Raw genomic sequence first — 25,903 nt, 5'->3', positions numbered from 1 at the left:
AGAGGACATCACGACCCGAGAGCTCCAAAACGCTGCCTATCCCGCGGCTTCCAAAAGAGATTGCTCGACAACGTGTACACCAGGAGGGAGTCGAACCCCCGCCGCGTCGATGGCAACGACGCATGATACCGTTTCACCACTGGTGTGGATGAGGAGGGGGTTGCCGGCCTCGAGCGGTACCTGTTACTGGCGAGGCAATCTGGCTTCGAGGTAACTGCTGGTGGCGCCCCATCTTATCCAGGTATGCTGAGCGTTTCCCGAGTCTAGTGTGAGCAAAGTCAATTGTGTACCTCGCTGCGCCGCATTGCCCTTCACCCCTCGCCCCTGTCCAGCAGCTCCGCCACTTCAGCCCGCAGCCCGATCAAAATACAAAGCGGACTGTCGCGCTGCCGCACGCAAAAGACAAATGTAGCAGAGGTCAAAAGCAAGTGGGTGTACCGAGGTACTTTGGGAGGCCGCTTGCCAGGCGGCCCCTTTATCTACTGCAGACAGGCTGGCGACCTGTCCGAAGTACCCACCAGGCTTTTCACCCTGGGAGCAGGCTCCCCCAAGGGATCGAACGCCGCCCCCCGCGACCTGCTACGGGGACGGGCACCGGGAACATTACGGGGATCCTCGTTGGCTCTACCCTACCGCTATCCTACGGCGTTCATTGGCGACAATATGGCATGTCCGACTCCTTTTGAGGGGCGTCCAAGGTATTTGTGGACGAGTCGAAATTGTGGTCCATCCAGGCTGGACGTGCCTTCATGTACAGACCCTGTGTGATGATCCGACTGACAATGACCTCCAAACACCGACTACACTTGTCCAACCATGCATCCACCATGTGATAACCACACATTATGATCACAGGATGCTCCACAGTTCATAATGTCATCGGTACTGAGCAGTACCTATGTCGGTACCGCTCACATCACATCGTCACATATACGGCGACGTCTAGGATCATTTCCCCCAACTCTTGATACTTGTCATATTCTCATCCCATCATAGTATCATAGTCCTATTGCACACATATCACAGTTATCGACTTCAAGTCATCGGGATGGTGGAGTGGCATCTGGTGTACGGACACCTTTGTGCTCAACCACTCCCCAGCCTCCACCTTTCCAAACAGCACAGGGCATGACACAACTTACTGATCGACCATCACAGCCCTTCTGAACAATCTTGACCTCTACCTCACCCTCACGAGGCACACTCCACTCGAGTAGGTAGTTGGCGGGTAGGTGCAAGGCAGGGTCAGCATGATACTTCGCCTTCTTGTGCTTGGGCTCAACCGTCTCTTCGTTGTCTGTGAGGACGATGGGGTTGTTGGCTGCTTGACCCAGGAGCCCAGCAGGAGGGATATCGGCCTCAGGCTCGTCCGCGGCAGCAATGTCGTCGGCAGCCTCGGCAACGTTGACGTTGGAGAAGTTGTGAGAGGGAAGGGGTGGGACGACGTGAAGTGGACAACTACGGTTCGTGTCATGGCCCGGTCTACCGACCCATGACCTTTAGCGGAGATCCCTGTATGTCCATAACCGCACACACGGAGATCACCCGTATCTCCTCTACCTCCACTCTCCCGCTCGACCAATACTCGTCCGACCACCCCGCTCGGAAGCCGGGTCGACCTACGTCGACCCTCGTCGGACATACAGTCCACCTCGTCTGTCGACCAACGGGCTGACCGCCTCGGTCGACTCCTCGACCTTGCGACAACCGTCGGTCGACCTACTCGTCCAACACTCGGCCGACCAATCGGGCCCCCACCTATAGTTGCCTATATAAGACTTGTAGCCGGACCAGTCACCTGTGTCGATTCTGTTATCCTTGTGATTCCACTGTTCCTCCAAGGGTTGCCTGAACACCAGTACCGGTCAACCCCCCTATGACCTCCCTTCCCTGTCTCCGCTTCCTGTTCAGACCTCGTACTCCGCCGGTCCCGTCAACCCGCACGACGGGCCCTGACAGTCGGTCGGATCGTCACATCCGGGGTCTGTATTGAACGAGTTTGATAGTGTGCCCCGTGCATGCCCTCAACTCAGCATGCATCGTTCAATGCTCGGCTCCCTTCTTCGCGCCGGCCCACGTCCTCAAGTTCAGAGTAGCGTCTAGGTCATGCATATCGAAGGTCACACTTCCCCGAGGCAGCTGGAGAATTACCAGTTTACGGCTAAGCGACCGTTGAGCAGGGAGCTCATTCCGCCAACTTCGCTCGTGGGCATGGGCGAAGATCGTGAAGAATCGAGAGATGCCTCATTCAAAGCAGTCGGTGTAATGTACTTGGCTATTTGGCTATGGCTGCTCGGTAGCAGCTACCGCTTCGCATCATCCCAGAGGTGGCTCACTTGAAATCTCCCGCGGCTACTAGCTGGACTTGGCATTCTGCGCCCGCCTCGCTCGTTTAAAAAAACGGGTATTAGGAGAAGCAGGAGGACGAGCCGCCAGTCCGCTGAGACACGTCGTAACAGTGATCTTCCCTCTGATCAACTCTTGGCGTGGTAAGCACATGGATAATCTGCCGCGCAATAAACCCCACGCTCTTACACTCCCAGCGACCTAGACCAATGTACAGAGTAGGAGTTTTGCAGTACACATGTTTTAGTGACCTTATGAAGCGAGGTAGGTGACCGTGGGCAGGACGTTGGCAGCTGGCTCTACGACCGGTCCACGTTCTAAGTGTCTCGCGGGCATTGGAATTCGGGGCTTGCACTGAGTACCTTCCGTCAGTCACATCTTTCGCACCGACGTACATCACGGACACCCTTTCCCGCGGTATAGAGAGCATTGCTGGCGTAGGGGTGAAGCTCGATCATGTTGCGCGCGCGCGTAAGCAGACTATCGTACACGGTGAGGCTGTCCTCGAGATTGACGTGAGCTTGGAGGCCCCGGAGGGCTTCAGCGGCCGTGTACACCACCTCACTAGCCTCCCACAGGCGATGGTCAGGCTGATCCAGCATGCGACGCGCATCCGCTAGCAGTCGGTCGTGGAGGGTCAGGATAGTCTTGCGCGAAACGCCGCGGGCGCTAGCCTGCCGGTTGTTTGCGTCGGCAGGGTCCTATGGTTAGAGACGCTAGTGACAAAGTGATAAGACTCACTATCCTTGGGACGGCGCCAGTAGCCTCGAGCGAGTTTCTCTGAACGGGACTGTCGTCCTTTTCGCAGCCCCCCCTCTTAGAGACATCCCGTGTGTGCGAGTCGGCCCCCTTGCGGGAGTCGTCGGTCTTGCTCGCGTCAATCGCTGCGTCACTGCCATTCTCCTCATCACTGTCATACTCCTCATCACTAGTGTCATCCTCCTCGTCACAGTCGCACTTCTCGTCACAGTCGTTCTCCTCGCCATAGTTGCTCTGCGCTGTAGTATTGGACACTGTCACGGTGCCATCCGTCCTCTCATTGTGCCGGTCGTACTCCATGTCTGTCTCGCTTTTCTCTGTCTCTTCGTCCTCCTTGATCTCGCGTTTGCGTTTGGCTAGAACCGGGTCAAGAAGCCGCAGAGGACAGCGGTTACCGTTGGTCATACAACGAAAGCAGCTGTGATGTCAGTCGTCCGCCTTGCAGCATGCTTGTTCCCGCCCTCACTCTGAGACGATGCCACCCCGATAACTTCTCTCACTGTGCGGCGTCGCAGCGCTGGGACTGAAAAGGACCCAACAGCCTACGCCCTCACACTTCCCAAGGAAACAGCTTTGACGAGTGGCCAAGCGTTCTGCCATGAGCCCTACAGACAATGGTTCTTACTGGAAGCGTTCGTTTCACCGATAAGCAAAGTCTTGTTTTCGATCTGCTTGTGTACCTTGCTGTACAGACTGGGGTGCTTCACACAAATTTCGGCCCACATGCGGCTCTACTACATTAGCGGAGGCCTCCTTGGCAACAGCGGTAATGGTAATCCGAACTTACTCCCCGACGGTAGCCTGTTGCGACGCTTACATCGATTTTCCAATAAGCACCAGGGGTATCGTTGTACATGATCCAGGCGTTGAGAGTTGATGTAGAAAGTGAAGATCAGAAGCAGGATAGTACGATGAGGTGGAGTAATTTATAGGAGATAGGAGAGGGGCGCGACGCGTGTGGGTGCCCGTGTAGGCGCACTCGACTGCGGCTCGCACGTCGCACGGCCCCAATTCGGAAGTGACGCGTGCGGTGCGGATCAATGAGTTACCTGTGGGAATATTGTGCATGCTGGGTATCGCTCGATTGCGAGGTGTGAATGACAGTTACTCTGCTCCCGTTTGCCCCTCGAGTGGCGGTATGTATTGCTGCGTCCTCTCTTCTCCTCTCTCCTAGTTCTTCTCCGCCGCACGTACAACTTCCCGGATCTTAGATGCCATAGCAGCACTCGTCTGCTGTCAGCTACGCCGCTTCAGCATCGTGTGACTCACCTTGCTGTAATCCGCAAGCAATACATCCACTGCGTCCGCCTTCTTCGCAATCTCGCGGCGCGAGCGGACGAGCTCGTCGCGCTGCGCCGTGAGCTCGGCGATCCTCTTCTCCTGTGCCTGAACAAATCCGAGCTCAGCCTCAAGGCGCGCGAGCAGAATACCGTACTTGCGCGCCATGGGGTCGTCATCAGAGGCTGTGGTCAGCTACACTCTGGGTCACCCGCTCGTACGAAGATTGGCGAGAGAATCGACACTGGCCGACGCGATGAAATCGGTCTCGGACTGCATCGGAATCGTCTCGTACATCGGCCTGCTGTTAGCTCTACGTGTCCACGGCGCTTGCTTGTAGACTCACTCGTAGGCGCGACACACTGCCATCTCCTCCCGCACGCGGGCAAGTTCATACTCGGCAGTCTGGAGGCCCACATCCGCCTCGTTGAGCTGCACGCGCGCCTGTGCAGCACCGAGTCGTGACGCGTTCTGCATAGACTGTGCGTTGCGCTGCGCCGTGCGCATACTCCCCGTAATTGGGACAAGTGGAGGGGCGTCGTTACCAGAAAGGTGTTCTTCCAGTGCACTTGCGAGGGCGCTCACCTGCGCGGCAGGGGATGCAGGAAGCGGATCCGAAACAGGAAGGAGCACGAGGGCGTCATGCTCGTACGGTTCGGCAATCGTCTTTGGAAGAGGCATTGTGAGTGGATGAAGTGTGGAGGAGAGAGATCATGAGCAACAACAGACGATGGAGACTCCAGCTCCAGAGGAGTGGAGGAGCGGAAGCAATTTCGAAATCTCGGCGCGCGACTTTTCCCCCGGCGACGATCACTTTGATAGCAACGACGACCTCTCTCTCATTCCCATCGCCGAACACCATGGTCCACAAGGCCGCTCTTGAGCCCCTCCGCAAGGGCTTTCCCCGCTCCCTCCCCGTCACCGGCTACCAGCACTTCCTTACGCCCCTCCGCAAGCTCATCTTCGACTACGATGCGGAGTCTCCCGCACAGGCCGGCATGAGGTAGGTGTTACGCGCAGATCACGATGGGCAGCGAGCCTGCCCAGCGGGAGATGCTCGGCGTTTTACATGCGTCTTGGACGTAGCTAACGCCCAGGACATATCTCCAGAAGCCGCTAGTTGAGCTGGCGCGCGAGAACCCCGATGTCGAGGTCGTTGTGCGCAAGCAGAAGCGCGGGACGGCCGCCGTCATCCGCGGACACTATGGTAAGTGCGCATGCATGGAGGAAGGAAACACGGGCAGCTGCTGTCGCCTTCTCTTCTGCCGCACGCCATGTCCCTCGCGGGGCCGTCGTCTATGTGGTGGTTCGCTGACTCTAGTCAACGGTCGTGACAAGGTCATTTGCGTCAACAAGCTCGAGGCGAACCAGGTGGCCAAGAAGGTGGAGCTGCTGCTCAACGCATCGGGCGCCAAGCTCAAGCCACTGAAGAACGCGACGCTGGAGGCAGGCCCCGGCAACGAAGCAGCGCGTGGCATCTGGAGCGCACTGCACGACGCGGCCAAGCCCGCCGGCGGGTACAGGATATAAGCGGCCGAGCGCATTCGGGCGCGTAGAGGAGACATTGCATGCACCACTTGATACTGCAGGTGTGAGGAGGGCGCTGGAGCGCTGTGACTCCCTGATTCAAATGTTGCAAAGCAAGATGGCGGAAGGAGGGTGGGGTTTCGACTGTCAAGCACTGTAGGCTGCTTTGCTCTGTGAATGGTCGTACTGCAGCTTACTTCTACTCTATGCATTGGTACAACAGCGATCTGCCTCCTCACATCTTTGTGCGCCTATAGTATCCCTCTGGAGCTCTTCAACTCCTCTTTGAGTTTGGCGAGCTCCTTCTCTTGGGCGATCAACTTTTCTCGCCATCTGTCCATCTCGCGCACGATCTTCACACGCGTCTCGGTGAGACGGTTGAGCTCCGCCTTCTCCATGTCAGTCGAGAACTCAAGGGGCACATCTGCACTGCCCAGCTCTCCCGCCACGCCTATGACCGGCGGCTGTCCTGGAGTGGGAGTAGCGACAGACGCCGGCGTTCCCGCGCGAGTTGTCACGCCGTCGGGGGCTTCAGTTCCTGCGCGCGACGTGTTTCCCGTCCGCGCTGCAGAGGGCTTGACACGCTTCTTGCCGGTTTTGAGCTCATGCTCCTCACGCTGATCGCGCGGGCGACGGGGTCGGGATGGTAGCGGTGTTGGCGTGTGCTGCTCCAACAGTGCGAGGAAGTTGGCCGGCGGATCCGAGAAGACAATCTCATCGTACTGCCAAGCGTGGACAGGGTAGTTGCCCACAGACGTAGCGTATGGGTTGATGATAACTGGCTCGGCGGGGGTCGCAACGCCGGTTGTTGCCTCAGCTGGGGTGGCATCTTCAGTCACTGATGCCTCAGTCGGGGCGAGAGAGTCGTCTGCCTCGGCTTCAGGCTTGGGCGACTGGACCTCAGCCTTTGTGCTGGCACCTTCTTTCGGCGTCTGCAAGGACGTCGCCTCGGCTTGTGGCGCTTGCGGCTCGATGGGCTCTCCCCAGTGATGCAATTTGATCGGGTGTTGCAGTGAGAGCGCCTTCTCCGACGCCTCTGGCACGAATGTCACCTTGATGTTGACGGTGAACTCGCCCCACCCAGTCTCAGTAACCTTGTACGGCGGCTTCTCGCACACTGTGGACGTCAGCGCGTAGATCCGACGCGGTTACTCACTCCTATTGGGATTTGGATATGTTTCATGAAGGCGAAAAACGACACGCTTGATCATATACGTCATGTCGTCTGCGCCGCCCGGAAGGTAGTCCTTGTCCATCTCCACTGGCGCGACATCGGTGGACGACTGGCCCGTCTTGGTCGGAACAGGGGTCGCCGCGGAAGTAAGGAAGACGGTCCAGCGATGTGTGTCTGTGGTAAGCGCCAAATCACTGTAGGTAGTCCGATGGCTCTGCTGCAGCGGTAATGGCAGTCCTCGCGGAGCTCGCAGAGCAGGCGGCAGTGTTAGACATCCAGCGCCATATATCTCCTTCAAAGCGACAAGTGCCAGCGCCTGGCCCTAACATCTGGCTACTCACGTCCAGGGGGTGCCAACGCGCGCTCCTCGTCGGTCAACAGCCTCGCCTGCGACCCATAAATGATCGGCCGGTGCACCTGGATACCCTGCGATTAGAGAGGTGGGACTAAAGCTTGTGATGTATCTCACTCGTACACGCTCGTTTCCCGACATGTTGGGAGAAATGAGGGACGTGGAGAAACGTCGAGCTGGAGACGATGGAGGAGTTGGAGAGTATTGTCAACAAACCCAGGCGAAGTCCAAGTGTAGGTGGGGGTATCCTCATCGGAATGAGGGTTTGGGGCGCCTATTCAACCTGACACGCGCCTGTCTTATGGACACGTGGTCGTACTCACGTGACACATGTGGAGGTTGTTTCATACGGTGGAGTCCGACTTCTCCCATAATTCTCGAACACATCTCAACTCGACCACCTCTACCTCACTTGCATCATGCGCTCAGCAATTTCCTTGAGGCATGCAGCCAGGTCCGCGCGGTTCGTTGCAGCCTTTCGCCCGGCCGTTGTGATGGGGCGCTTGGCCAAGCGTGTGGCTGTGGCTCCTTCTTCCGCACCATTCTCCTCTCCCACGCGCTCTCACTCGACGCAGCCTGTTCCCCCGCCAGCGCCTATCCCGGAGATCTCGCCAGACAACACGTACGATATTGTGATCATTGGTGGTGGTCCGGCGGGTCTCGCGCTAGCGACTGCGATGGGTGAGGCATGATTATGCGATAGAACTGACAACAGTGTCGCACGGCGCACTGCAAGACGCTCGCATCCTCCTGCTGGAGGGAGGCAGCCTTGCACCGGTACGCAACTGGGACGACGGTGGGCCGTGGTCGAACCGCGTGTCCTCCCTCACTGCCGAAAACATCGAGTGGCTGCAGGAGATCGGGGCTTGGAAGCACATCGCACTTCCGCGCTCGCGGGCTGTTGACGACATCATCGTCTTCGCCAACCCCGACCCCGACTCACACCCCATGCTCCACTTCCCACCACAGGATGCCCCGCTTGCCCGGATGACCGAGAACGTCAACACGCAGCGCGCACTCCTTCGCCGCCTCGAAGAGGTCGGCGCCAACGTAACGGTGCGGGAGGGCGCGCGCGTCGGCGAGATGCGCTATGGCGAGGGAAGGGGATGGGTCGGGCTGCGGATGGGTGACGAGTGGGTGCGGGGAAGTCTGGTGGTGAGTAGCATTAAACCTCTACTGTTCAGAGGTCAACGAAGCTCTTCTTGATCGCAGAGCTAACAGCAGGTCGGTGCCGACGGGCCCAACTCGCCCGTTCGCCAGTTTGCCGAGATCGACACGTTTGGGCATGCGTACAATGCCCATGGTGTGGTTGCAACGATGTCGCACCTTCCCCCAGCGGTGTGGCCGAACCACACGGCATTCCAGCGTTTCCTCCCGACTGGACCGCTCGCTTTCCTCCCGCTCGCCGACGACGCGAGTACCATGGTGTGGAGCACGACTCCAGAGCTCGCCGCAGCATTGAAGCGTCTTGCGCCGGACGCCCTAACGCTCATGATCAACGCAGGGTGGAACCTCCCCGAGGCGGATCTTGCGGTCGTCAACGAGGCACTGCTGGCCGCCGACGGCGCAGGTACCCCGCTCACGCGCGACGCGATCGCGGGGCTCCTGGGCGCGTGTGAGGGCGCCATGCCGAGCGAAGCACCGCTGCCGCCTACCATCACGTCCGTGGACCCCAAATCAGTCGCCTCCTTCCCTCTCCGCCTGGCTCATGCCGACGCGTACACGGCCCACCGCCTCGCGCTCGTCGGCGACGCCGCGCACACCACCCACCCACTCGCAGGCCAGGGCTTGAATGCCGGCTTGGCCGACGCCCGAGTCCTGGCGTCGACGCTGGCCGACGCCCGCCGCGTCGGTGCCGACCTCGGATCCATCACCGCACTCGCGCCATACCCCCGCGGCCGGTACCTCCCAAACCACGTGATGCTCGCCGCGGTCGACAAGCTCAACTGGATCTTCGGCAGTCGCTCGCCCCTCATCAACTGGGCGCGCGGGACCGGCCTTGAGGTCTTCAACGAGCTGGGACCTATCAAGGATTTCTTCATGGCCAACGCAGGCAGCGGAAACAGCCGCGCGCGCACTGAGAAAGACCGCGTGTTTGGGCGGTCGCATGCTTCTGACCGTCTCACTGGTGGCGCCGGTGGTCTTCCAGGTTTCCTTGCCGATGCGACGGACGCGCTCGGCATAGTGCGGAGCATTGGCCGGGCGGCGGGTGATGCCGTTGCAGAGGGCGTGAAAGTTGCCCTCCGCCGTGGGGCCGATGCGCTCGAGAGCCGGCAATCACCACCCAAGCATTAGAAGCTCCATAGCTCGGCCACTTACACGTGGCGAGATCATCACTGCATCTGTATTCTGTACTGCTCTCTGCAACCGCACGATACCTAGAAAATTAATGACTGCAACCAGTGGGTATAGGGCGTGAACGTCGTAGCACGGGACTAGTGTTTAGATCGCGGTCCCTGTCATCAGCGGCTGCCGCCAGAAACCGAGCTGTTGCTCCCTGCTACTCACACTCCATGCGCTGCTTCTCATTCCTCGGCGTCGTAGCCTGGTCGTCACCGAACGGGTCCCCGAATGGGTCTTCAAGCAGGCGGTCCTTGCCTCCCTCATCCTCCAGCGCCGCGTAGCCACCGTCGTCAGACGGCGCGTATGGGTCGAAGCTGTCGCCGCGGTAGATCTGGCCGCGATTGCCACGGCTGGGTCCAGCCTCCTGGCGGCTACTCTGGCGCGAGTGACTTGCGCGCCAGTCCTCGTCACTGGAATCGTAGTCCGAGAAGTCAGAAAGCGAACTTGCTGTCAGCTGAGAAGTGCACGTAAAACTCACCCCCGCCCCATGCTCGAGCGCTCCGGGTCGGGCTGGATCGGACGCGGAAGGTTGGGATTCCGCGCGCTAAGATCCAGGCCGGCGAGGTCGTCAATGGCGCTGCGTCCAGACCGGTCCGCCTCCGTGCCAGAGTTGCCGCGGCGAGCGGCGCGGGCCTGGCGCCGCTGGCTCTCGGCCTTCTGCGCTTCCTGCATGCTCTCGATCTCGCCGGTACGCTGGCTCTCGAGTTTCTGAGCCTGGAGGCGCTGCCGGATGCGCTCGACTTGCGCCGACTCGTCGCCATACCGCTTTGACTCCTCGTCGTCCGAGTCCGAGTCGAGCGCCGCGGGTTTGCTCATCTTGTCGTAGAGCTGGATGGCCGTGACAATTCTCTCGTTTGCTTCAAGCAACGTGCCGAGGAACTCTTCATCCGTCACAACTTGGATGTACTTGACCACGGCGCGGCGCGCGGCCTTGGCCTTGTCGAGGCAGTCCTGGACGCGTGGGCTCTCGGTCACGTTCTCAACCTCACGATTGAGTAGGCGGATCGAGTTGACAAGATTGGACGCCGCGAGGTTGGCGTTGGCGACCGACGACAGCACCTGAGGCTTCTCCTTCTCAAAGTTGAACTTGGGTCTCTTGGGCGCGTGCTTGGCGGACTTGCGCTCTTCCTTGGCCTTGCGCCGCCGCTCGGCTTCTTGCTCTGCCTCAGCCCGACGACGGGCCTCAACCTGCGCCATCTGCCATTAGCCGAGCTCGATGCCCGCCACCGCCCACCAGCCCCCCACCGGGTTCGGATATGGATGATTGAGGATGTAGAGAAGGGAAACAACGGAGGAGCTTGACTCATGTTGATACTTGGAACGTGGGGTCGGAAGTGGAGGAGGACTTGCACGCCAGTCAGTACTCACCTCCTGCTTGCGTTTCACTTCGCGCTCGCGGCGCTCGATCTCCGCCTCGCGGCGCTCCAGCGCCATGCGCTGCTCGCGCTCGCGCTTGCGCTCTTCGGCGTCGGCCCGCGCGCTGTCCAAGTCCGCATATGTGTCCTTGCCACGCTGACCTGCCGCTGGCTCCCACGAGTGATCGTAGAACGGATCAGACGACGAGAATCCTTTGCCAGCGTTTGCCTGGGGTGGGCTCGACGACACGCCTCCACCTGTTGGGCGTGCGGGCGGTGCTCGGCGAGCCCCAGCTGCAACGCCTGCGTACTGCTTCCAAAGGCCGGCTACAGCTGACATTCGCGGCTCATCGGCGTACTGGATCGACCAGGCGTGGAAGACGAGGATGAGTCTCTTCTTGACTTTTGGGTCGAGGAGGCTCTGGCGTTAGCGATTGTTTCACTGGCTGAAGAGGTCGCAGAGCAGAAGGTTCGTAAACTTGTTGTGGCTAATGCGCCCTTTGCACGCCTGCACAGTACTGCAGTTTGTGACGCTCTCCTTTGGTACGTCTTCCTCGAGCCTGCCGAAGACGACCCCCGACCCGGAAAGATGCCTGCGCGCTCAGAGGGCAGGCCCGAGGCCTCCCAGCCGCCCCGCCTGGAGCAGTACTTCCGCCTGTTCGCATAGCCTCTCTCTATCCCGAAGCGACGAGCGTCTTCTCTGTGTTGATAGATAGCCACGGTCAACATGCTCAAGCATGTGGCGTCAGAGGCACCAGCTGCGGAATGCGATGTGTGCAGGCAGCTGGCCTGCGCACAGGGCGCACGCATCGGATGGCTGTTGCATCCCCCCCTCAAGTCCCTCGTCTCGGTCTGTAGGCTCATAGCTGCTAGACTCACGTCAGTGGCCATGTCGCGAAGTCGCTCCATGATCTGCTGGTTGGCCCAGTTGAGTTTGAAGCCTGGCCCCGCGTTCTCGGTGAGGGCGCGCAGGATGACGAGTGCGCGGACCTGTCGGTGCGTGTTGCCGTACTTGAGCTTCTTGCGGATGGCGCGGGCCGCCTCGGTCGTTCCTTGAGGCCCTTGGAGGTTGACGCTGTCGACAAGCTCGGGAATGCCGTCGAGGGAGCCCTCGTCATACCGGTCAGAGGAGAGGACCTCGATCCAGTCGGTGATGGACGAGTGAGGCTTCTCGCCAGATAAGGCACTCATGAGGCCTTGCGCTGTGCGCATGTAGCCTCCATACTTGGACATGACTCAAGAAGACAGGAGGGAGGTGAGGGAGGTGAGAGAGGTGAGGAGATCGAGGAGAGTCGAGGCGGACGGATGAGGAGGGGAAGATGGACGATGAGGGTGGCGCGGGGTCAAACTACGGTGGAACGTGCGGGCGTGCCTCGGCCTACGTCATTCTTAAGCCGACATGTGCTCCTCCGATCCTCCATTCTTCCATTCTTCGGCGTTCGGAGGCATGGGCATATGGGCAGCCACGACTCATGCTTTGCTACTCACAAAATACACTCGAGGCCTTTCGTTGTTGCGGCGCTTTCTGCAGCCTTGCACTACTCGGGCGTGGCCATGAATGCTTGGCACAGTCCTTAACGAACCTCCAATAGCAACAAGCGAGGGCGGGCGGCAAACCGATCGATGGAGAAGCCCGTCCATGCATTCGAAGCCTCATCTACGCGTGGACCTCAGGCCCCCTTTCATTTCCGCTGACTTGAGATGGATAGAGGTCCGTACTCTCATGCTTGATGTACGTGTGAAGTGACAACGAGATACTTGTACAAATGCAGGTAGACGTCTTGCAACTCATACGCCTGGATCGTTCGTGCCACCTGCGCTGATGCTGCTACCCCCTCCCAGTCGCCGGGGCACTTCCCGCTGCGAATTCGCAGAGTCCCATAGGAAGCTGGGGTAAGCAGTCGAACAAACTGCTGGCTTACAAGTTGCACCGATACCGGGGATCCACGTCCTCACGTGGCCGTTTCGACCGGCCCATGTCGTATCCCGGGCCCACCGGTCTAAGGTCAGCAAGAAGAGGGCGGTTAACGTTCTGGGCTCACTTCGAACACAGCCAGAAACGCTTCCCCTTATTGGGGCCCTGAACCTTTACAACTGCTGTCAGCAATGCGTGGTCTCCCGTCACCCCTCACTGAAGTCCTTGCAAGGATGTTGATGAACAGTGCACAATGGAGCCTTCTTCGGGGCGAACATGCTCGCCCACTGGGACCCTGCTGCTTGATTGCGCGCCTCCCGTTCTCGTGCTCGCTCAGCCTCCACTTCTGCATCTTCCTCCGCCAATGCCTGAGCAAACAGCTCGTCTTGGACTGTATCTGGAGGTTCGTCCATCTCACCGAGAAGCGAGCCGACCTGTGAAGCCTGCTTTGGGGTGCTGGGGAGGGAGGTCTGCGGAAAGCGAGGCGGGCTGGGCTCTTTCGCTTTTGGCTTAGCCTTGGGAACCGACCAAAATGCAGCCAACTTTGCTTGTCCGTTGGTTGAGGCCTTCTTCTGTTTGCCTTTCGGAACCGGTGTGCTTCTCGTCCGTCCCAAGGACATCTTCTTGGCAGGCGGTGAGTCCTGAGTAAGGTCAACTGTGGAGGGCTCAGTGCGCTTGACCGGAGTAGGCCGTGCAGAGCTAGTGCCTGAAGCTGCCTCTTGCGTAGCCTGCGTAGTCTGCGTCGCCGTGGCGGATGTTGACGCTTGCGCTGAAGGAGACTCATCAATGAATGCTGGCCGTGCAACGCTCGGGGACGCATCGAGCGCAACAAATGCGGCGCGAGCGATTCCCATAGTAGTGGATGGCTCCAGGGGTATTTCCTCTCTGTCTGGGTCCGACTCCGCCTTCGTCTCCTGTGTCTTCGTCTGCACTGGCTTCACTTTCGGTTTGGTATTTGCCCACAGGCTTTTCAGAGTACGTTGTTTCGCGCTGAACTCCTCCATAAACTTAGTAGCAAAACGCGGAGGTTGCGGGGCACTCCTTGGCTCGTCCCATGGAAAGACCGTGCCGGTACTTGGTGGTCTGTTGACCGGGTTCAACAAATCACGGATGAATATCGTCTGGCCGTCGCGATCGATAGAATCATGCAGATCGATGTACACCGGACAGTGGTCCGATCCGTACACCTTATTCTGAATGTCGCCACCATTGATCCAAGGGCGCAGGCCCGGGGTGCAGAGAATGAGGTCAATGCGAGAGCCATAATTAGCTGGCCTGCTGTCAGCTGCCACATCTAAGCAGCGTAAGTCACCTTGCGTCAATCTTTTGGTTCCAACAGGTGAACATGCCCTCGCGGTTGGGCCACGACTCGCGAACAACATCCACCATTGGGCCCTTTGGCGCACACCAGCTGTCGAGCCAAACTCGCGCAGGGTGCTCGTAGTGTTGCTCCGCCGTTGTCTTCACCCCACCTTCCCCGGAATCCAGCGGAGCGCGCATGACATTGATGTCACCCGCGATGATAACTTCGCGCCCAGCAGCTACAAGCGCATCCACACGCGCTTGTAATGTGCGAAGGAAGTTCATCTTGTATGGTCGCCGCTGTTCGTTGGTCTCGTTGGGACAATAGAGGTTGAACAGCACAAACAGTCTGCGGAGGGTCAGCGTACGTAGGTAATCGCCGCTCACCCGAAATCTAGCACGACGGCACGCCCCTCAACGTCCAGCGAGCGGGGGTCGAATGGTGTGCCGTCAAATTCGTCGTCAAGTTGCACGTCATCCATGTCGGGATAGCAGCCGATCTTCTCCTCCGCTGTCCATGGGGGCTTCATGGTGCCGCCGGGCTCGGAGAGAAGAAGCCCGGTGATGCCCTCCTCAGCGCGTAATGGGACGCACACGCGTGAGTCGACGTATGTACACACGCCAGAGTATCCCAGTTTGCTTCGAGGAAAAGTCCAGAACGCGTCAAACGGACCGGGACACGCCATGCTTCGGTCGAGTTGCTGGCGGCGAGTCTTGTGCTCTTATGTTAGCGTAAGAGGTAGGCAGCATGATACCTTGGAAGCAGATAATGTCAGCCTTGAGCTCTTCAAGTAGTCCTTCGACGTTCTTATTAGGCAGACTCGAGAACCTATCGTTAATGGGCGTCGTGAGGGGAGCTCAACGAACGGATGATAATCGAGCACCGTCCGGAGGACGTTCTACTTGTCAGTGTTTCCGCTAGTCGCCGAGAGGAGAACCCACGACGTTCCACGTCAAAATCCTCATCATGAACGGTGCCCCTTGCTGGAGATGCTGAGCAGGAGGTTGATCGAGGTCAATGAGAGGAAGACAACGAGGGAAGTCTCGAAATCAAAACAAATCGGGTGCGACGCCCCACTCACCTCCACACGTCAACTCTCCCACGGTGGCAGTATGACGGCGGTAACGCTCGGATCGTCATCGGCGACTTCATCAACACCCACCATCATCTCCTCCGCGACACATCAACAACATCACCACTCCGTCCCCACCCATGCCGCCTCGAAGGTTTGGCGGTGCTGCGGAGCCGCCACAGTCCCTAGATGCGGAGTCCTCACGTTCGCCCTCTCCTGCACACGATCCCTCTCGCACTTCCCAAACCTCTGAGGGGGAAACAGAGTCTGAGGTGGACGGCGACACCTTCCGCCCTGAACTTCCCCGTAGCGAATCTCCGGGTGCCACCTCCAGTACTGGGGTAAATCGAGCAGAAGCTCGCGCCGACGAGGAGGGCGACCACATTGCAGAAGACTCCAGCGGGAATTCGGATCAGGACCTAACGAGTTCGAACGGTCTTGACGATGGCGGAAGCGAAGCTGGGGAGCCAGATTCGCACCCTGCTGAGAACGGAGACGTAGCTTTGGCCGGTATCAGTGACGTGGGAGATATAGAGGAACCGCAGGGCTCCTCGATTGCCTCCGATGGCGAGGACGAGGGCCGCGACGGAGAATCAATGGAGGAGGAGGACTCGGAGGAAGGCGATGATGAAGAGGAAGAGGAACCGTATGTTGAGTGTGGACGACAGCACTAACTTGCAGAGTGCTCAAGTACACGCGCGTCAAGAACCGAATACCCGAGATCTTGGGCAAGGATAGCGCAACGACTATTGACGTCTCTCCTCGTGTTGTGGTGAGCATGGAAGACGCAGCATGATGCTCATCCCAGGCGATCGGCACCATGATGGGCATGGTGCATGTTCTCAGCTATGAGGGCGCCAAGATCAACTCGTTTCGTCCTCACGCCGCCAACGTGACGTCCATTTGCCTTGACGAAGAGAACGACTTCGTGGCCACAGCGAGCATGGAAGGTTGATCGATTTACTGGTCCAAGCTGACTTACCAGGGCGTGTCGTCATTCACTCGCTAACAAGCACCGAGTCGTACGCATTCGATTACAAGCGCCCCATGAACGCCATTGCGCTTGAGCCCAACTTCGCTAAGAAGAGCGGGCGCGCGTTTGTCTGTGGGGGCATGTTGGGGAACCTCATCTGGCAGGAGAAGGGCTGGCTGGGGTATCGCGAGCAAGTTTTGCACTCGGGCGAGGGGCCGATCTGGGCGATCGCATGGCGTGGCGACCTCATTGCATGGGCGAACGACCTCGGCGTTAAGATCTATGATCGCGCATCGGGCCAACGTATCGGCTTTGTTGACCGCGGTGCCAACGCGCCGCGACCAGAGCTGTTCAAATGCCGCCTCCTGTGGAAGGATGACCGAACACTAATCATCGGCTGGGCCAACTATGTCAAGGTCGTTCGCGTACGCACGCGGGCCCGAGGGGGCCAATCTGGTCTTCCAACACTTAGCATTGAGGTATCGGCCGTGTGGGAGATGGACTGCATGGTCGCAGGCATCGAGCAGTATCAGGATTCGGGCTATGTGGTTCTCGCCTATATCCCACCAGATACTTATTCGAACGAGGCGACCGAGGATCGCGCCCAGCAACGACGCAAGGCCGCCAACCCTCCGGAACTACGCATCATCGACCGCGGTGACGAGATCGCAGCGGACGAACTTGTTGTTGCAAACTTCGAGCGTTATAGCTGCAGTGACTACAAGATCGTGAGATCGAAGCGGCCTGACGACGCGGACGTCTTCTTGGTACTTACTCCGTCGGATCTTGTCGTAGTCAGACAGCGGGACGAGGCGGACCACATTGACTGGCTTGTTGAGCGTGAACGTTACGAAGAGGCCCTCGCCGCTGCGGAAGCACTGGCGGCGAAGCACGGAGGTGCGCTCGACGTACAAGCCATCGGCCTCAAGTACATGCAACACCTTGTTAAACAAGGTGACTTGGTTTGTCTATTTGGGTGCTGATGTATCAGGCGACTTCGAACGGGCTGCGCACCTCGCCCCTAAAGTGCTAGAGACGGACGGAGCACTGTGGGAGCGGTGGATCTACTCCTTCGTTCAGAAGCAGAAGCTACCGGTGAGCAGAACCGGATTATCAACAACAGCTGACTTTAAGGCCATCATTCCCTACATCCCGACCAAGGATCCTCAGCTGCGAAGCGGGGTGTACGAGATGGTCCTTGGCCACCTGCTCGTAGAGGACAAGCCTGTGCGTGCACTACTACCGTTCATTCTGACACCAGACTCTGTTGGAGATGGTTAAGACGTGGCACGTTGACGTTTTCGATAGTGCGAACGTCATCTCGGCCGTTCAGAGCGAGCTCAATGCGTCGAAGGATGATCCCATCCTGCTCGAAGTGTTGGCCGAGCTACATCTTCGACGAGGACAGCCGGCGCGCGCGCTTCCTTACTTTCTGCGCCTGCGCAAGCCAGGCGTGTTCGATCTTATCCGTGAACACAATTTGTTCGACGCAGTGCAGGAACAAGCCTTGCTTCTTGTGGAGTTCGATCATGAGCGTCTCAGGGAGGGAGATGTGGACAAGGAGGGCAAGCACGGCGCTGCCATCCAGCTGCTCGTGGACCACACGCTTGCGATCCCAGTTGAGCGTGTAGTGCAGCAACTTGATGCCAAGCCACAGTATCTCTACATGTATCTGGACGCGCTTTTCGACAAAGACCCACAGTCTTGTCAGCAATACGCGGACCGCATGGTGAGTTAAGGAACAAGGAGTGAACTCACGGCAGGTTGAGCTTTACGCCACATATGACCACACCCGTCTCATGCCCTTCCTCCGTGCAAGCAACTTTTACGACCTTGAGCGAGCTCTCCGTATCACCGAGAAGCACGATTACGTGCGCGAGACAGTGTTCCTCCTTGGCCGAATGGGGGATAACCTCAAGGCTCTCAAACTGATCATTGAGCGACTTGGGGACGTTCAGCTCGCTATCGACTTTGCTGAGGAGCAGCGTGATGATGACTTGTGGGAAGCGCTCATCACGCACTCAAAGACGCGGCCAGATTTCATCCGCGCGCTGCTTGAGCATGGCGGCAGCGAGATCAAGCCCGTCCGTTTGATTCAGCGCATTCAAGAGGGTCTGGAGATTCCAGGCCTCAAGCCGGCCCTTGTGAAGGTTCTCCAAGCGTCTAACCTGCAGATCTCGCTGCTGAAGGGCTGCCAGAGAATCCTCAACCGCGACTGCTCAGCGCTGGCTCTGGAGCTGCAGGCGGCCCAGACCGGCGGCGCCCACGCAAGCGGTATGTTCCACATCTGGAATGATAGCTGACAACAGCGACCACGAATTGTCTGGTGTGCGGGAAGTTGCTCTTCCCGCATGTTGACTCGGCACTGCAGCCCTTCGTGCTCCTCTACTTGTGCCACCATTTTGTTCACGCGACGTGCGCCGTGCTCGCCGAGGACATTGAGCTCCCCGAGCGCCCTGAGAACGCAGCTGTCACCCATCTCCTTATGGCCGACAAGTACGTGGCCGGAAGCAAGGCCGGGCTCTCGCGGGCGCTCGGTGCCAAACTTTCATTCGCTGCAATGGTTCGGGTGCGGGTCGGCTCGTGTCCTGTGTGCAAGTTGCATAAGGGTGATGGCACGGCTGTCGCGGCCGGCCGCGAACGTTTTGCAGCAATTGCTCTCACTGCGTAGTCGGCGCAGTCCTATTTTTGTCGTGTTCCTCGTGCCTCCTCGCAAATGGGAATCGGAGGTGTATTGCTACACATGCCACGGCAACGGACACGGTTTGCTATGCTTGCACGCTGACGAGAAGGCTGAGGACTGAGCAGCCTAGCTGCGAGAGCCTCAAGTGAATGCTGTGTTTGTACATGTGTGCAGCCCTGACATAATCATGTAGCATCAACGTATATCGTATCGGCGATCATGATCGACATGATATACATATTGCGCCGTACATCCTGCGGCGATTGCTCAGCCAAAGTGGCCGCCAAGTGGCCGCCAAGATTAACGGACAAACCTGTCTGCACCATAGCAGCTATCAGTCCTCTGATACTGACGAGATCAAATGCCCTGAAGAGTTGCAAGCGACACCTGAGATGTGGGATACCGGTAAGGCGACCGTGTGCAACTGACTGTGGCCCACTCATTACTCCGATGTGTCTCAGACACTCAATAGCGCCGCCCCCACCCTGTCATCTCAACCAGATCTTGTAAAGGTCGGGGCGTCATCGTGCATGCCTCCCCTCCGTATGTACTCCATCCCATCTGGTCCAGATGTTGGCCGTGATGCACACTGCGTAGCCAAGTACGCAAGCCGCAGCTACACAGCATCGCCGATTAAGCCGCGATGGACAATCGCCATCGGTGTGCTGACGGAGTGTGGCTTTACTACGGGCTGCTTTACCTGACCGGATAAGAACGGAGGCGCCATGACTGGCCCACGCAGAGCGAGCGAACAGCTGGTCCGTGGCGCCGGCCGCGATGTGGGAGCCGAGGGATCTGCACAAGCTTCAATGCATGTGTGGCAGAAGCCTAGGCCGTCTTCAACCAAGACTTTGAATGTGAATAGACAACGGCATCATGAGATGCTTATGGCTGCTGGAACCGCTGACAAGCGTCCAATGTCTCACCCAGCTTCTGGGCTTGACCTCATCCCTTCAGGGAGTAAACTGCCCGCTCGGAGATGTCGCCGACCAAAGCACCAGTCCGCAGTAGGATCCAACGTCCGAAAGTCCTGGTCTGGCCATTTTGGCCTAATAATGCACCCATTTCCCACCGCACACTATCCATGCACACCATGCACCATGCACCGTCTGGACAGCCCGCGCCGCGGCACAGATGACGTTGGACAGTTGCAAGCTCAAGCTCTCTGCCACGACAATGACCCTGATGAATTATGGATGGCGTCTTACTATTCAGTCTCAATGGTGCCGAATGAATCGGCAGTTGGGGAGTGAATTGAACGGCTGCTTTTGGGTGTACAAGACTCCACACGACCACTACTAGGCCGCTATATTGCCAGCATGCTCAGGGCGCTTGTGCAATGAGCCGTCGCGACCTGTTGCGCTACGGTGCACTTCTGCAGGTGGAGCCTGGAAATCAGCAGAGCTGCGCGTGGTTGGAGCAAGTGGCACCGGTTGTGGCAATGTTGCAATGTGCAGCAGCCAGACTGGTATGCTCTGACTTCGGCCACCTCATTTACATTCAGCATTTGTTACATTGAACGAACTCGGCGCCGTCAGCCATGAGTCGGCGCAGCTTCAGATCTTCTTCTGTCGACGCCGAGTTCAGAAACTAGTATGAATCACCACCTCTCTTATGGATCACTACTCCTCAAAGAAGAGAAGAAGGCCGTGGTCGGGGAAAGCTCGGAGGCACCGGCTTGCTAGCTTGCCCAACGGAAGCCACGCCGCGAACTGGCCCTATGATGGCCTTGGCCCTATGCCGGACTCCGAGACTTAGATATCAGGCTTGCCAGATCCAAGACATGCAACACGCGCGAGACAGCGGTCGAGACGTAGAGTGTCAGGAGCGGCGTTTGCCTCGGGCGTACTGGCGCAGAGGCCTTGAGCGGTCAGGATCGACCGGGCATAGTATCCATGGAGCTCAGGACGCGACAAAGTTTGCAGCTTTGGGCAAGATACCGACCGGCTCTCAGGCACTCGGCGCAATCGACGCCACAGAATTGTTCACTCCCTGTAACCTGGGCTGCTGTTCGGTTGCACCTCCGGAGATCATGCGCTCCGTGCAAGTAGCTTGGACAGCACGGGCGTGTGGCGTATAGGTCGCGCACAGTAGGCAGCACTGGCGTGAGAGGAGCCCGGAGAGATACAAGCATGTCATCGTGACTGCGGTTCTCTTCATATGGCCGCCATCAGACTCGTCCCCCTCGCTCCATCTACATATCTAAGCGCTCTGCGCGACCGTTCTCTCGACATCTAACCCCTCCTCGGCACTCTCCTTGGTCTTCTTTGCGGCTTATCGCCCGTATTATTCCAGTGTCTCACCACATACCCCGGTTCCCCTCCGTGTTCTCGAGCAAGAGCACACGCCCAACAACCGTTGATCGACCACCGATAATATAGCTTCCAACCGCAACCTCTGTTTACGACCACGCTCTTTGAAGTTGCCATGTTTCCTCATCGCGGGCCACGCCCGGAGCTCCTCCCTCATCCCATCCCGCTGCTCTACGTCTCTCCCCCAGACGATGATTCCCCACCCACGTACCTACTTGAGCGCGCGCGTCGTGGCACACGTCTTCCATCGCGCCGACCACCGTCTCCCAACTTCCTTCACGTCGCCTGGGCGCCACGCCCACCTCCCGCCCTCCTCCCACCCAAGCGCGACCCGTACGCGCCGTACATCCCCGAACAGACGGCTCCCAGCACAAGTGCGATCCTCGTCGCGGTCCTCCTCCCCTGGCTCGGCGCAGCGCTCGCCTTTATGCGGGCTGACGAGCCACTCCTCCCCTCCCTGCGAATGAAGCGCAGGAGGGGACGCCAGTCCCCGCTCGCTTTCCTGGTCCTATTGTTTGGCGGAACACTCGTCGTCTCAGCAACGCTGCATGCATGCGCGTACAACGCCGAATCAGACTTTGAGATCGTCGACCCCCTCCTCCTCAACGAGCCGACTATCGACGCCGGCCTCCGACCGCCCAAGATGGGATGGGTGCGCCACATGCATCCCCGAGAGGCGTCCGCCGTCGCGAGTCCTCGCGACCGAGGAACCGCCCTTGAACTGCACGTGTGGGACCTGCTCTAATGGACGATTGCATAGTAGACTTTCACTTTAGGTTGGGTTCGGCCCCTGGGCCTCTTGGTACTTTGTTGTATTTCATGGACTCTGCATTACATTATCTTGACCATGTCTTTTTGATTTTAGTATCGGCCGAGGAGCATCGGGGGGCGCACTCTCGCCGGAGCTCTCGTCACCGCGGCACGGGAAATGCAGAAGCCACCTAGCAGCGCGTCAAGGTATACTACGAGAGACACACCGGGCAACGTCTATGCCCAGCTTTTCGGTTCCCGCCTCATCCGCTGTCGCGGCCGTGAGAATGGATGCAGAAGGCTTCTGCGTTCGGTTCCACTTCGGCCCGGACGACTACTGGGCGCATCTGCACTCATCCAGAAGCCGTGCACGCTTCTGCGACGCCACAAATGCGGGCAGCGATAGGCATGTGCCAAGCTCAAGGCACCTGGATGTAGGGCTGGCTGGCTGTGTGCTTGCGCGCGGCGTTTCGCACTGATCCAGCGTCTGAGTAACACCTTCTCCGCGCGGCCTCGCTGTTGCTCGCTTCCGTCTCTCAGGTGCATGTAATGAGCCGTACATACGGAGGACAATGGCAAGCTCGTGCAAGCCGCAGACGTCCAGCGACGGCGAGGCCCAGAAAATTGCGGAGGAGCGGAGGACGGCGGCGCGCAAAGCGGAGGCGGCGGGCGTTCAAGTGCGGCCGGCGTTGTCAATGTTGCGGGCGTCGCTGTTTCGGGTTAGGCTTAGGAGGTCAACTTTAGTCAATGAATGCTCGCAACGCACACGCCCGCACTGAGTCATGGTGGCTGGGCGCCACCCGCCACGGTCACACGCCAAGGTCGGTTCAGGGCGCGGTGTGTTGCACACTCAGGTGCTGATCTTTCACGCGCCTTGTTTGTCAAGGCGGCACGATAGGAATATCGGTGGCGATAAGCCCATGGCCGCCGCCACACTTGGCGATCTTTGCGCCTCAAAGACGGACAGTGGGTGATCAGGAAGCGGTGCGAAAGGTGGCGATGGCGCGAGATGCTGATAGGGTGAGTCATAGCTGCAAACTGAACAGGCTCATGTGTACCCAGATTTCCGCTGGGATCACCATATCCGCGCTTTTTTAGATCACCTACATGAGGCAGATTCATGTAGATCAGTCATGCTCATGATCAGCAACAGTCTCACTCTACGCCACCATTCACCCATGCATTGTTCGCATTAATCGTTAACCCTAGCTATTTACTGTACTTTGTGTGCTACATGGATGTCTCGGTGTCCGTCGGTGCTGCAAGGTCCGCGCTGAGGTTGAGAGGGGTATGGGTATTTCCACAGCGGCGCCTGGTTCACGGCAACGCTTAGATTCCCATACCCGAGCGCACGGCGTCGGTGAGCGGCCACGAGCCGTCGATGAAGTCGCCGTCGACCGACCACATGCTGCAGCCACGGATGCCTGCCTGCGCAGCAAACTGGCCCTTCATGTTGAGCGACTGGGGGTCGTCGTACGTAACGATCTGGCCTGCACTCGACGACTTGAGCCAAGGCGTTGACGAGCACTCGTCCCAGTTGCGCGTAAAGCCGCCGGCACCGACATAGTTGCCGCCGCTGTTGACGAGAGCACCCTGCTGAATGAGGCCGCGGAAGGTGACCTGCCCGTCCGCGGTGCCGCCGTCGCCGTTGACGAGAGTGACGCTCTGCCGCTTGAGCGGAGGCGGGTACGAACGGCGGTGCTTGAGCTGGTTGGCGTCCGAGCGCTGGACGTAGCCGTACGCGGCAACGCCGAGCGTAATCTTGTCGGCAGGGAAACCTGCGGCTACCCACGAGGCGACGGCGGCGTATGCGTTGGCAGTAGGCTGGCTCGAGTCCCTGCAGCCGTCCGAGAGCGGAGCGTTCGGGCCGGGGGAGCTCGACGAGCCCCAGATGTCGTAGTTCATGAGCAGGATCCAGTCAAAGACCTCAGCGAACGCGGAAACGTCGCTCATAGGCCGGCCGTCAGTGCCAGCGAAGGGCCACACCTGCGTGGCGGCGGTGATGAGCGAGCCCTGTGGGACGGCCTGGCGAAGCTTGCGGAGGAATACGATGTAGTTGTCGCTGTCGTCGGGCGAGATACTGTTCCCCGGGGCACCAGCGACGCCGGGGTATTCCCAGTCGAGGTCGATGCCGTCAAGCTGGTACTCGTTGATGGCGCCGACAATGCTGTTGATGAGAGCCTGCGAGCGGTCGTCGGCAGCGACGATGCTGCTGAAGTGCGCCGAGCCCGTCCAACCGCCGACTGAGAGGACGACTTTCTTGCCCTTGCTGTGCGCGGATGTCACCAGGCGGCGGAGGAGCGAAGCGCTGTTGGCTTGCGTGAACTCCAAACGGCCGTCGTAGGTAGGGATGGCGAAGGCAAAGTTCATGACGTCGAAGCGGTTCCAATCGATCGACTCTGGCGGAACAACGTTGGCCGTCCAATCGGCCCAGTAGCCGTTCATGAGGCGCCTGTTGAGTCCCTCGTTGCCAGCGGGGGCGGAGGTAGAAGGGGACGGCGTAGCTGACGAGGGGGCGGCGGAGGAGGGCGAAGCAGTGGTCGGGGTGGCGGAAGTCTCGGACGGCGACGGGGAAACGGTCGAGAGGGACGACGACGGGGATGCGGTCGAGAGGGTCGATGACGATGCGGACGACATCGATGAGGCGGACGAAGGCGACACCGACGACGACTCCGACACCGACGACGATGAAGGCGTCACCGAAGACGACTCCTGCGATGGCGAGGGGGAGGACGAAATCGAGGGGGGAGCGGAGGGGGAGAGGGACGGGGAGGCTGACGACGACCCGGGGACGACAGCAGAGGAAGAGGGCGAGCCTGTTGGAGACTCAGTGGCAGAAGGCGAAGGTGTACCAGACACCGACGCGGACTGGGATGGCTCGGGGGGAATCACGATGTGGGTGCCAGCGTCGAAAGTGGGGGAGAAGCTAGCAGACGTGGCAGACGCCGACGACTCGCTGACGGCGGACGAGGGGGTCTGGGTAGCTGGGTCGACCCAGACCACGGTCGTAGTCGTCATGGGCACGACTACGGTTGTGGTCGCGGTGATGGGCAGCCCGCGCTCATCGTACATGACATTACCGGCGGCATCGCGCTCGTAGTTGTCTCGGCCGACAACGTAGGCGTGTCCGCCCGCTACCTTGTTCTGGGACTGGGCGTAGTGCGCACCGCCGATGCCTGCGGGGTCGGGGAAAGCGGAGCGGGGGGAAAAGTCGGGGAGGACGGGGTAGCGGGCGTCGCGGCGGAGGACGCGGGAGAGGTGGGCGACGTAGTGGTCTCCGCCCTGGCCTTGGGCGCTGACTCCCACGCTGGCCAGCAGCGTGGTGAGGGCGAAGGTGGCGAGCATCGTGTTTGGGATGGGACGGGGGGTGATTAGGGGATGGGGGTATGAAGACCAGCTTCTGACAGCACAGCTGTATGGCTCGCCCGCGAGCCTGGGTGTAGTGTATGGGATGGAGATGAGGGGGAGTGGGTGAAGAGACGGGCGGTGTTGTGCTCTGCTGTCTTTAGTAGGTTTGCCCCCTGCCGCGGCAGTGGGGATGTCGCAGGCATGCGTAGGGTTCAATGAGAGTCGATCGAGGCGCTACACCACTGTAGCCAGCAAACCGCAGTGAGACACCATCCCTGCTCTGTGAGAAAGAAGTCAGGCGCGTCGAGTGCAGAGCCCATGTTGGCTTTTAGAACGGCCCAGCGACCCAGTTCCTGTGTTTGTGTCAATGGACAGGCATGGCGTCGTGGACGCCGACCGGCCGAGTACCCCGG

General features: G+C 59.2%; 10 protein-coding genes across 10 annotated transcripts; 4 read left to right on the top strand and 6 right to left on the bottom strand.

The window, feature by feature from the left end:
• Nucleotides 1–1,492: 1,492 nt before the first annotated feature.
• COLE_07249 (uncharacterized protein) lies at nucleotides 1,493–1,675 on the top strand (the record flags this gene model as incomplete). Its single annotated transcript, XM_065626532.1, has 1 exon — nucleotides 1,493–1,675. The coding sequence occupies one exon, from the start codon at nucleotides 1,493–1,495 to the stop codon at nucleotides 1,673–1,675; it is 183 nt and encodes a 60-aa protein (XP_065482149.1).
• A 988-nt stretch (nucleotides 1,676–2,663) lies between these two features.
• COLE_07248 (uncharacterized protein) lies at nucleotides 2,664–3,510 on the bottom strand (the record flags this gene model as incomplete). Its single annotated transcript, XM_018425591.1, has 3 exons — nucleotides 2,664–2,708; nucleotides 2,742–3,047; nucleotides 3,088–3,510. The coding sequence occupies 3 exons, from the start codon at nucleotides 3,508–3,510 to the stop codon at nucleotides 2,664–2,666; spliced, it is 774 nt and encodes a 257-aa protein (XP_018275671.1).
• Nucleotides 3,511–4,341: 831 nt separating this feature from the next.
• Nucleotides 4,342–5,064, bottom strand: COLE_07247 (uncharacterized protein; the record flags this gene model as incomplete). The annotated part of the gene is made up of 3 exons (XM_018420537.1): nucleotides 4,342–4,578; nucleotides 4,627–4,684; nucleotides 4,730–5,064. The coding sequence occupies 3 exons, from the start codon at nucleotides 5,062–5,064 to the stop codon at nucleotides 4,342–4,344; spliced, it is 630 nt and encodes a 209-aa protein (XP_018275672.1).
• A 179-nt stretch (nucleotides 5,065–5,243) lies between these two features.
• COLE_07246 (mitochondrial 54S ribosomal protein mL43) lies at nucleotides 5,244–5,913 on the top strand (the record flags this gene model as incomplete). The annotated part of the gene is made up of 3 exons (XM_018424386.2): nucleotides 5,244–5,386; nucleotides 5,481–5,590; nucleotides 5,705–5,913. 3 exons carry the CDS (start codon nucleotides 5,244–5,246, stop codon nucleotides 5,911–5,913), a joined length of 462 nt encoding a protein of 153 aa, XP_018275673.1.
• A 248-nt stretch (nucleotides 5,914–6,161) lies between these two features.
• COLE_07245 (uncharacterized protein) lies at nucleotides 6,162–7,577 on the bottom strand (the record flags this gene model as incomplete). The annotated part of the gene is made up of 4 exons (XM_018421567.2): nucleotides 6,162–7,027; nucleotides 7,067–7,258; nucleotides 7,426–7,510; nucleotides 7,554–7,577. The coding sequence occupies 4 exons, from the start codon at nucleotides 7,575–7,577 to the stop codon at nucleotides 6,162–6,164; spliced, it is 1,167 nt and encodes a 388-aa protein (XP_018275674.1).
• Nucleotides 7,578–9,936: 2,359 nt separating this feature from the next.
• COLE_07244 (uncharacterized protein) lies at nucleotides 9,937–12,367 on the bottom strand (the record flags this gene model as incomplete). The annotated part of the gene is made up of 4 exons (XM_018424387.2): nucleotides 9,937–10,222; nucleotides 10,258–10,976; nucleotides 11,148–11,555; nucleotides 12,014–12,367. The coding sequence occupies 4 exons, from the start codon at nucleotides 12,365–12,367 to the stop codon at nucleotides 9,937–9,939; spliced, it is 1,767 nt and encodes a 588-aa protein (XP_018275676.2).
• Nucleotides 12,368–12,922: 555 nt separating this feature from the next.
• COLE_07243 (uncharacterized protein) lies at nucleotides 12,923–15,320 on the bottom strand (the record flags this gene model as incomplete). Its single annotated transcript, XM_018421004.2, has 9 exons — nucleotides 12,923–13,022; nucleotides 13,057–13,134; nucleotides 13,177–13,228; nucleotides 13,267–14,324; nucleotides 14,362–14,700; nucleotides 14,739–15,072; nucleotides 15,107–15,180; nucleotides 15,219–15,250; nucleotides 15,294–15,320. The coding sequence occupies 9 exons, from the start codon at nucleotides 15,318–15,320 to the stop codon at nucleotides 12,923–12,925; spliced, it is 2,094 nt and encodes a 697-aa protein (XP_018275677.1).
• A 700-nt stretch (nucleotides 15,321–16,020) lies between these two features.
• On the top strand, nucleotides 16,021–19,068 carry COLE_07242 (uncharacterized protein; the record flags this gene model as incomplete). Its single annotated transcript, XM_018420538.1, has 9 exons — nucleotides 16,021–16,070; nucleotides 16,106–16,196; nucleotides 16,233–16,374; nucleotides 16,410–17,351; nucleotides 17,389–17,492; nucleotides 17,532–17,624; nucleotides 17,659–18,126; nucleotides 18,161–18,671; nucleotides 18,707–19,068. The coding sequence occupies 9 exons, from the start codon at nucleotides 16,021–16,023 to the stop codon at nucleotides 19,066–19,068; spliced, it is 2,763 nt and encodes a 920-aa protein (XP_018275678.1).
• Nucleotides 19,069–21,507: 2,439 nt separating this feature from the next.
• On the top strand, nucleotides 21,508–22,137 carry COLE_07241 (uncharacterized protein; the record flags this gene model as incomplete). Its single annotated transcript, XM_018424388.2, has 1 exon — nucleotides 21,508–22,137. One exon carries the CDS (start codon nucleotides 21,508–21,510, stop codon nucleotides 22,135–22,137), a length of 630 nt encoding a protein of 209 aa, XP_018275679.1.
• Nucleotides 22,138–23,471: 1,334 nt separating this feature from the next.
• On the bottom strand, nucleotides 23,472–25,487 carry COLE_07240 (uncharacterized protein; the record flags this gene model as incomplete). Its single annotated transcript, XM_018424389.2, has 1 exon — nucleotides 23,472–25,487. One exon carries the CDS (start codon nucleotides 25,485–25,487, stop codon nucleotides 23,472–23,474), a length of 2,016 nt encoding a protein of 671 aa, XP_018275680.1.
• Between the last annotated feature and the right edge of the window lie 416 nt (nucleotides 25,488–25,903).

The sequence above is a fragment of the Cutaneotrichosporon oleaginosum genome (assembly GCF_008065305.1).
Source record: "Cutaneotrichosporon oleaginosum strain ATCC 20508 chromosome Unknown ATCC20508_contig07, whole genome shotgun sequence".
Taxonomy (NCBI): Eukaryota; Fungi; Basidiomycota; class Tremellomycetes; order Trichosporonales; family Trichosporonaceae; genus Cutaneotrichosporon; species Cutaneotrichosporon oleaginosum.
Note: the sequence above shows the minus strand (reverse complement) of the source record. Positions and strands in the feature narration are given on the sequence as shown.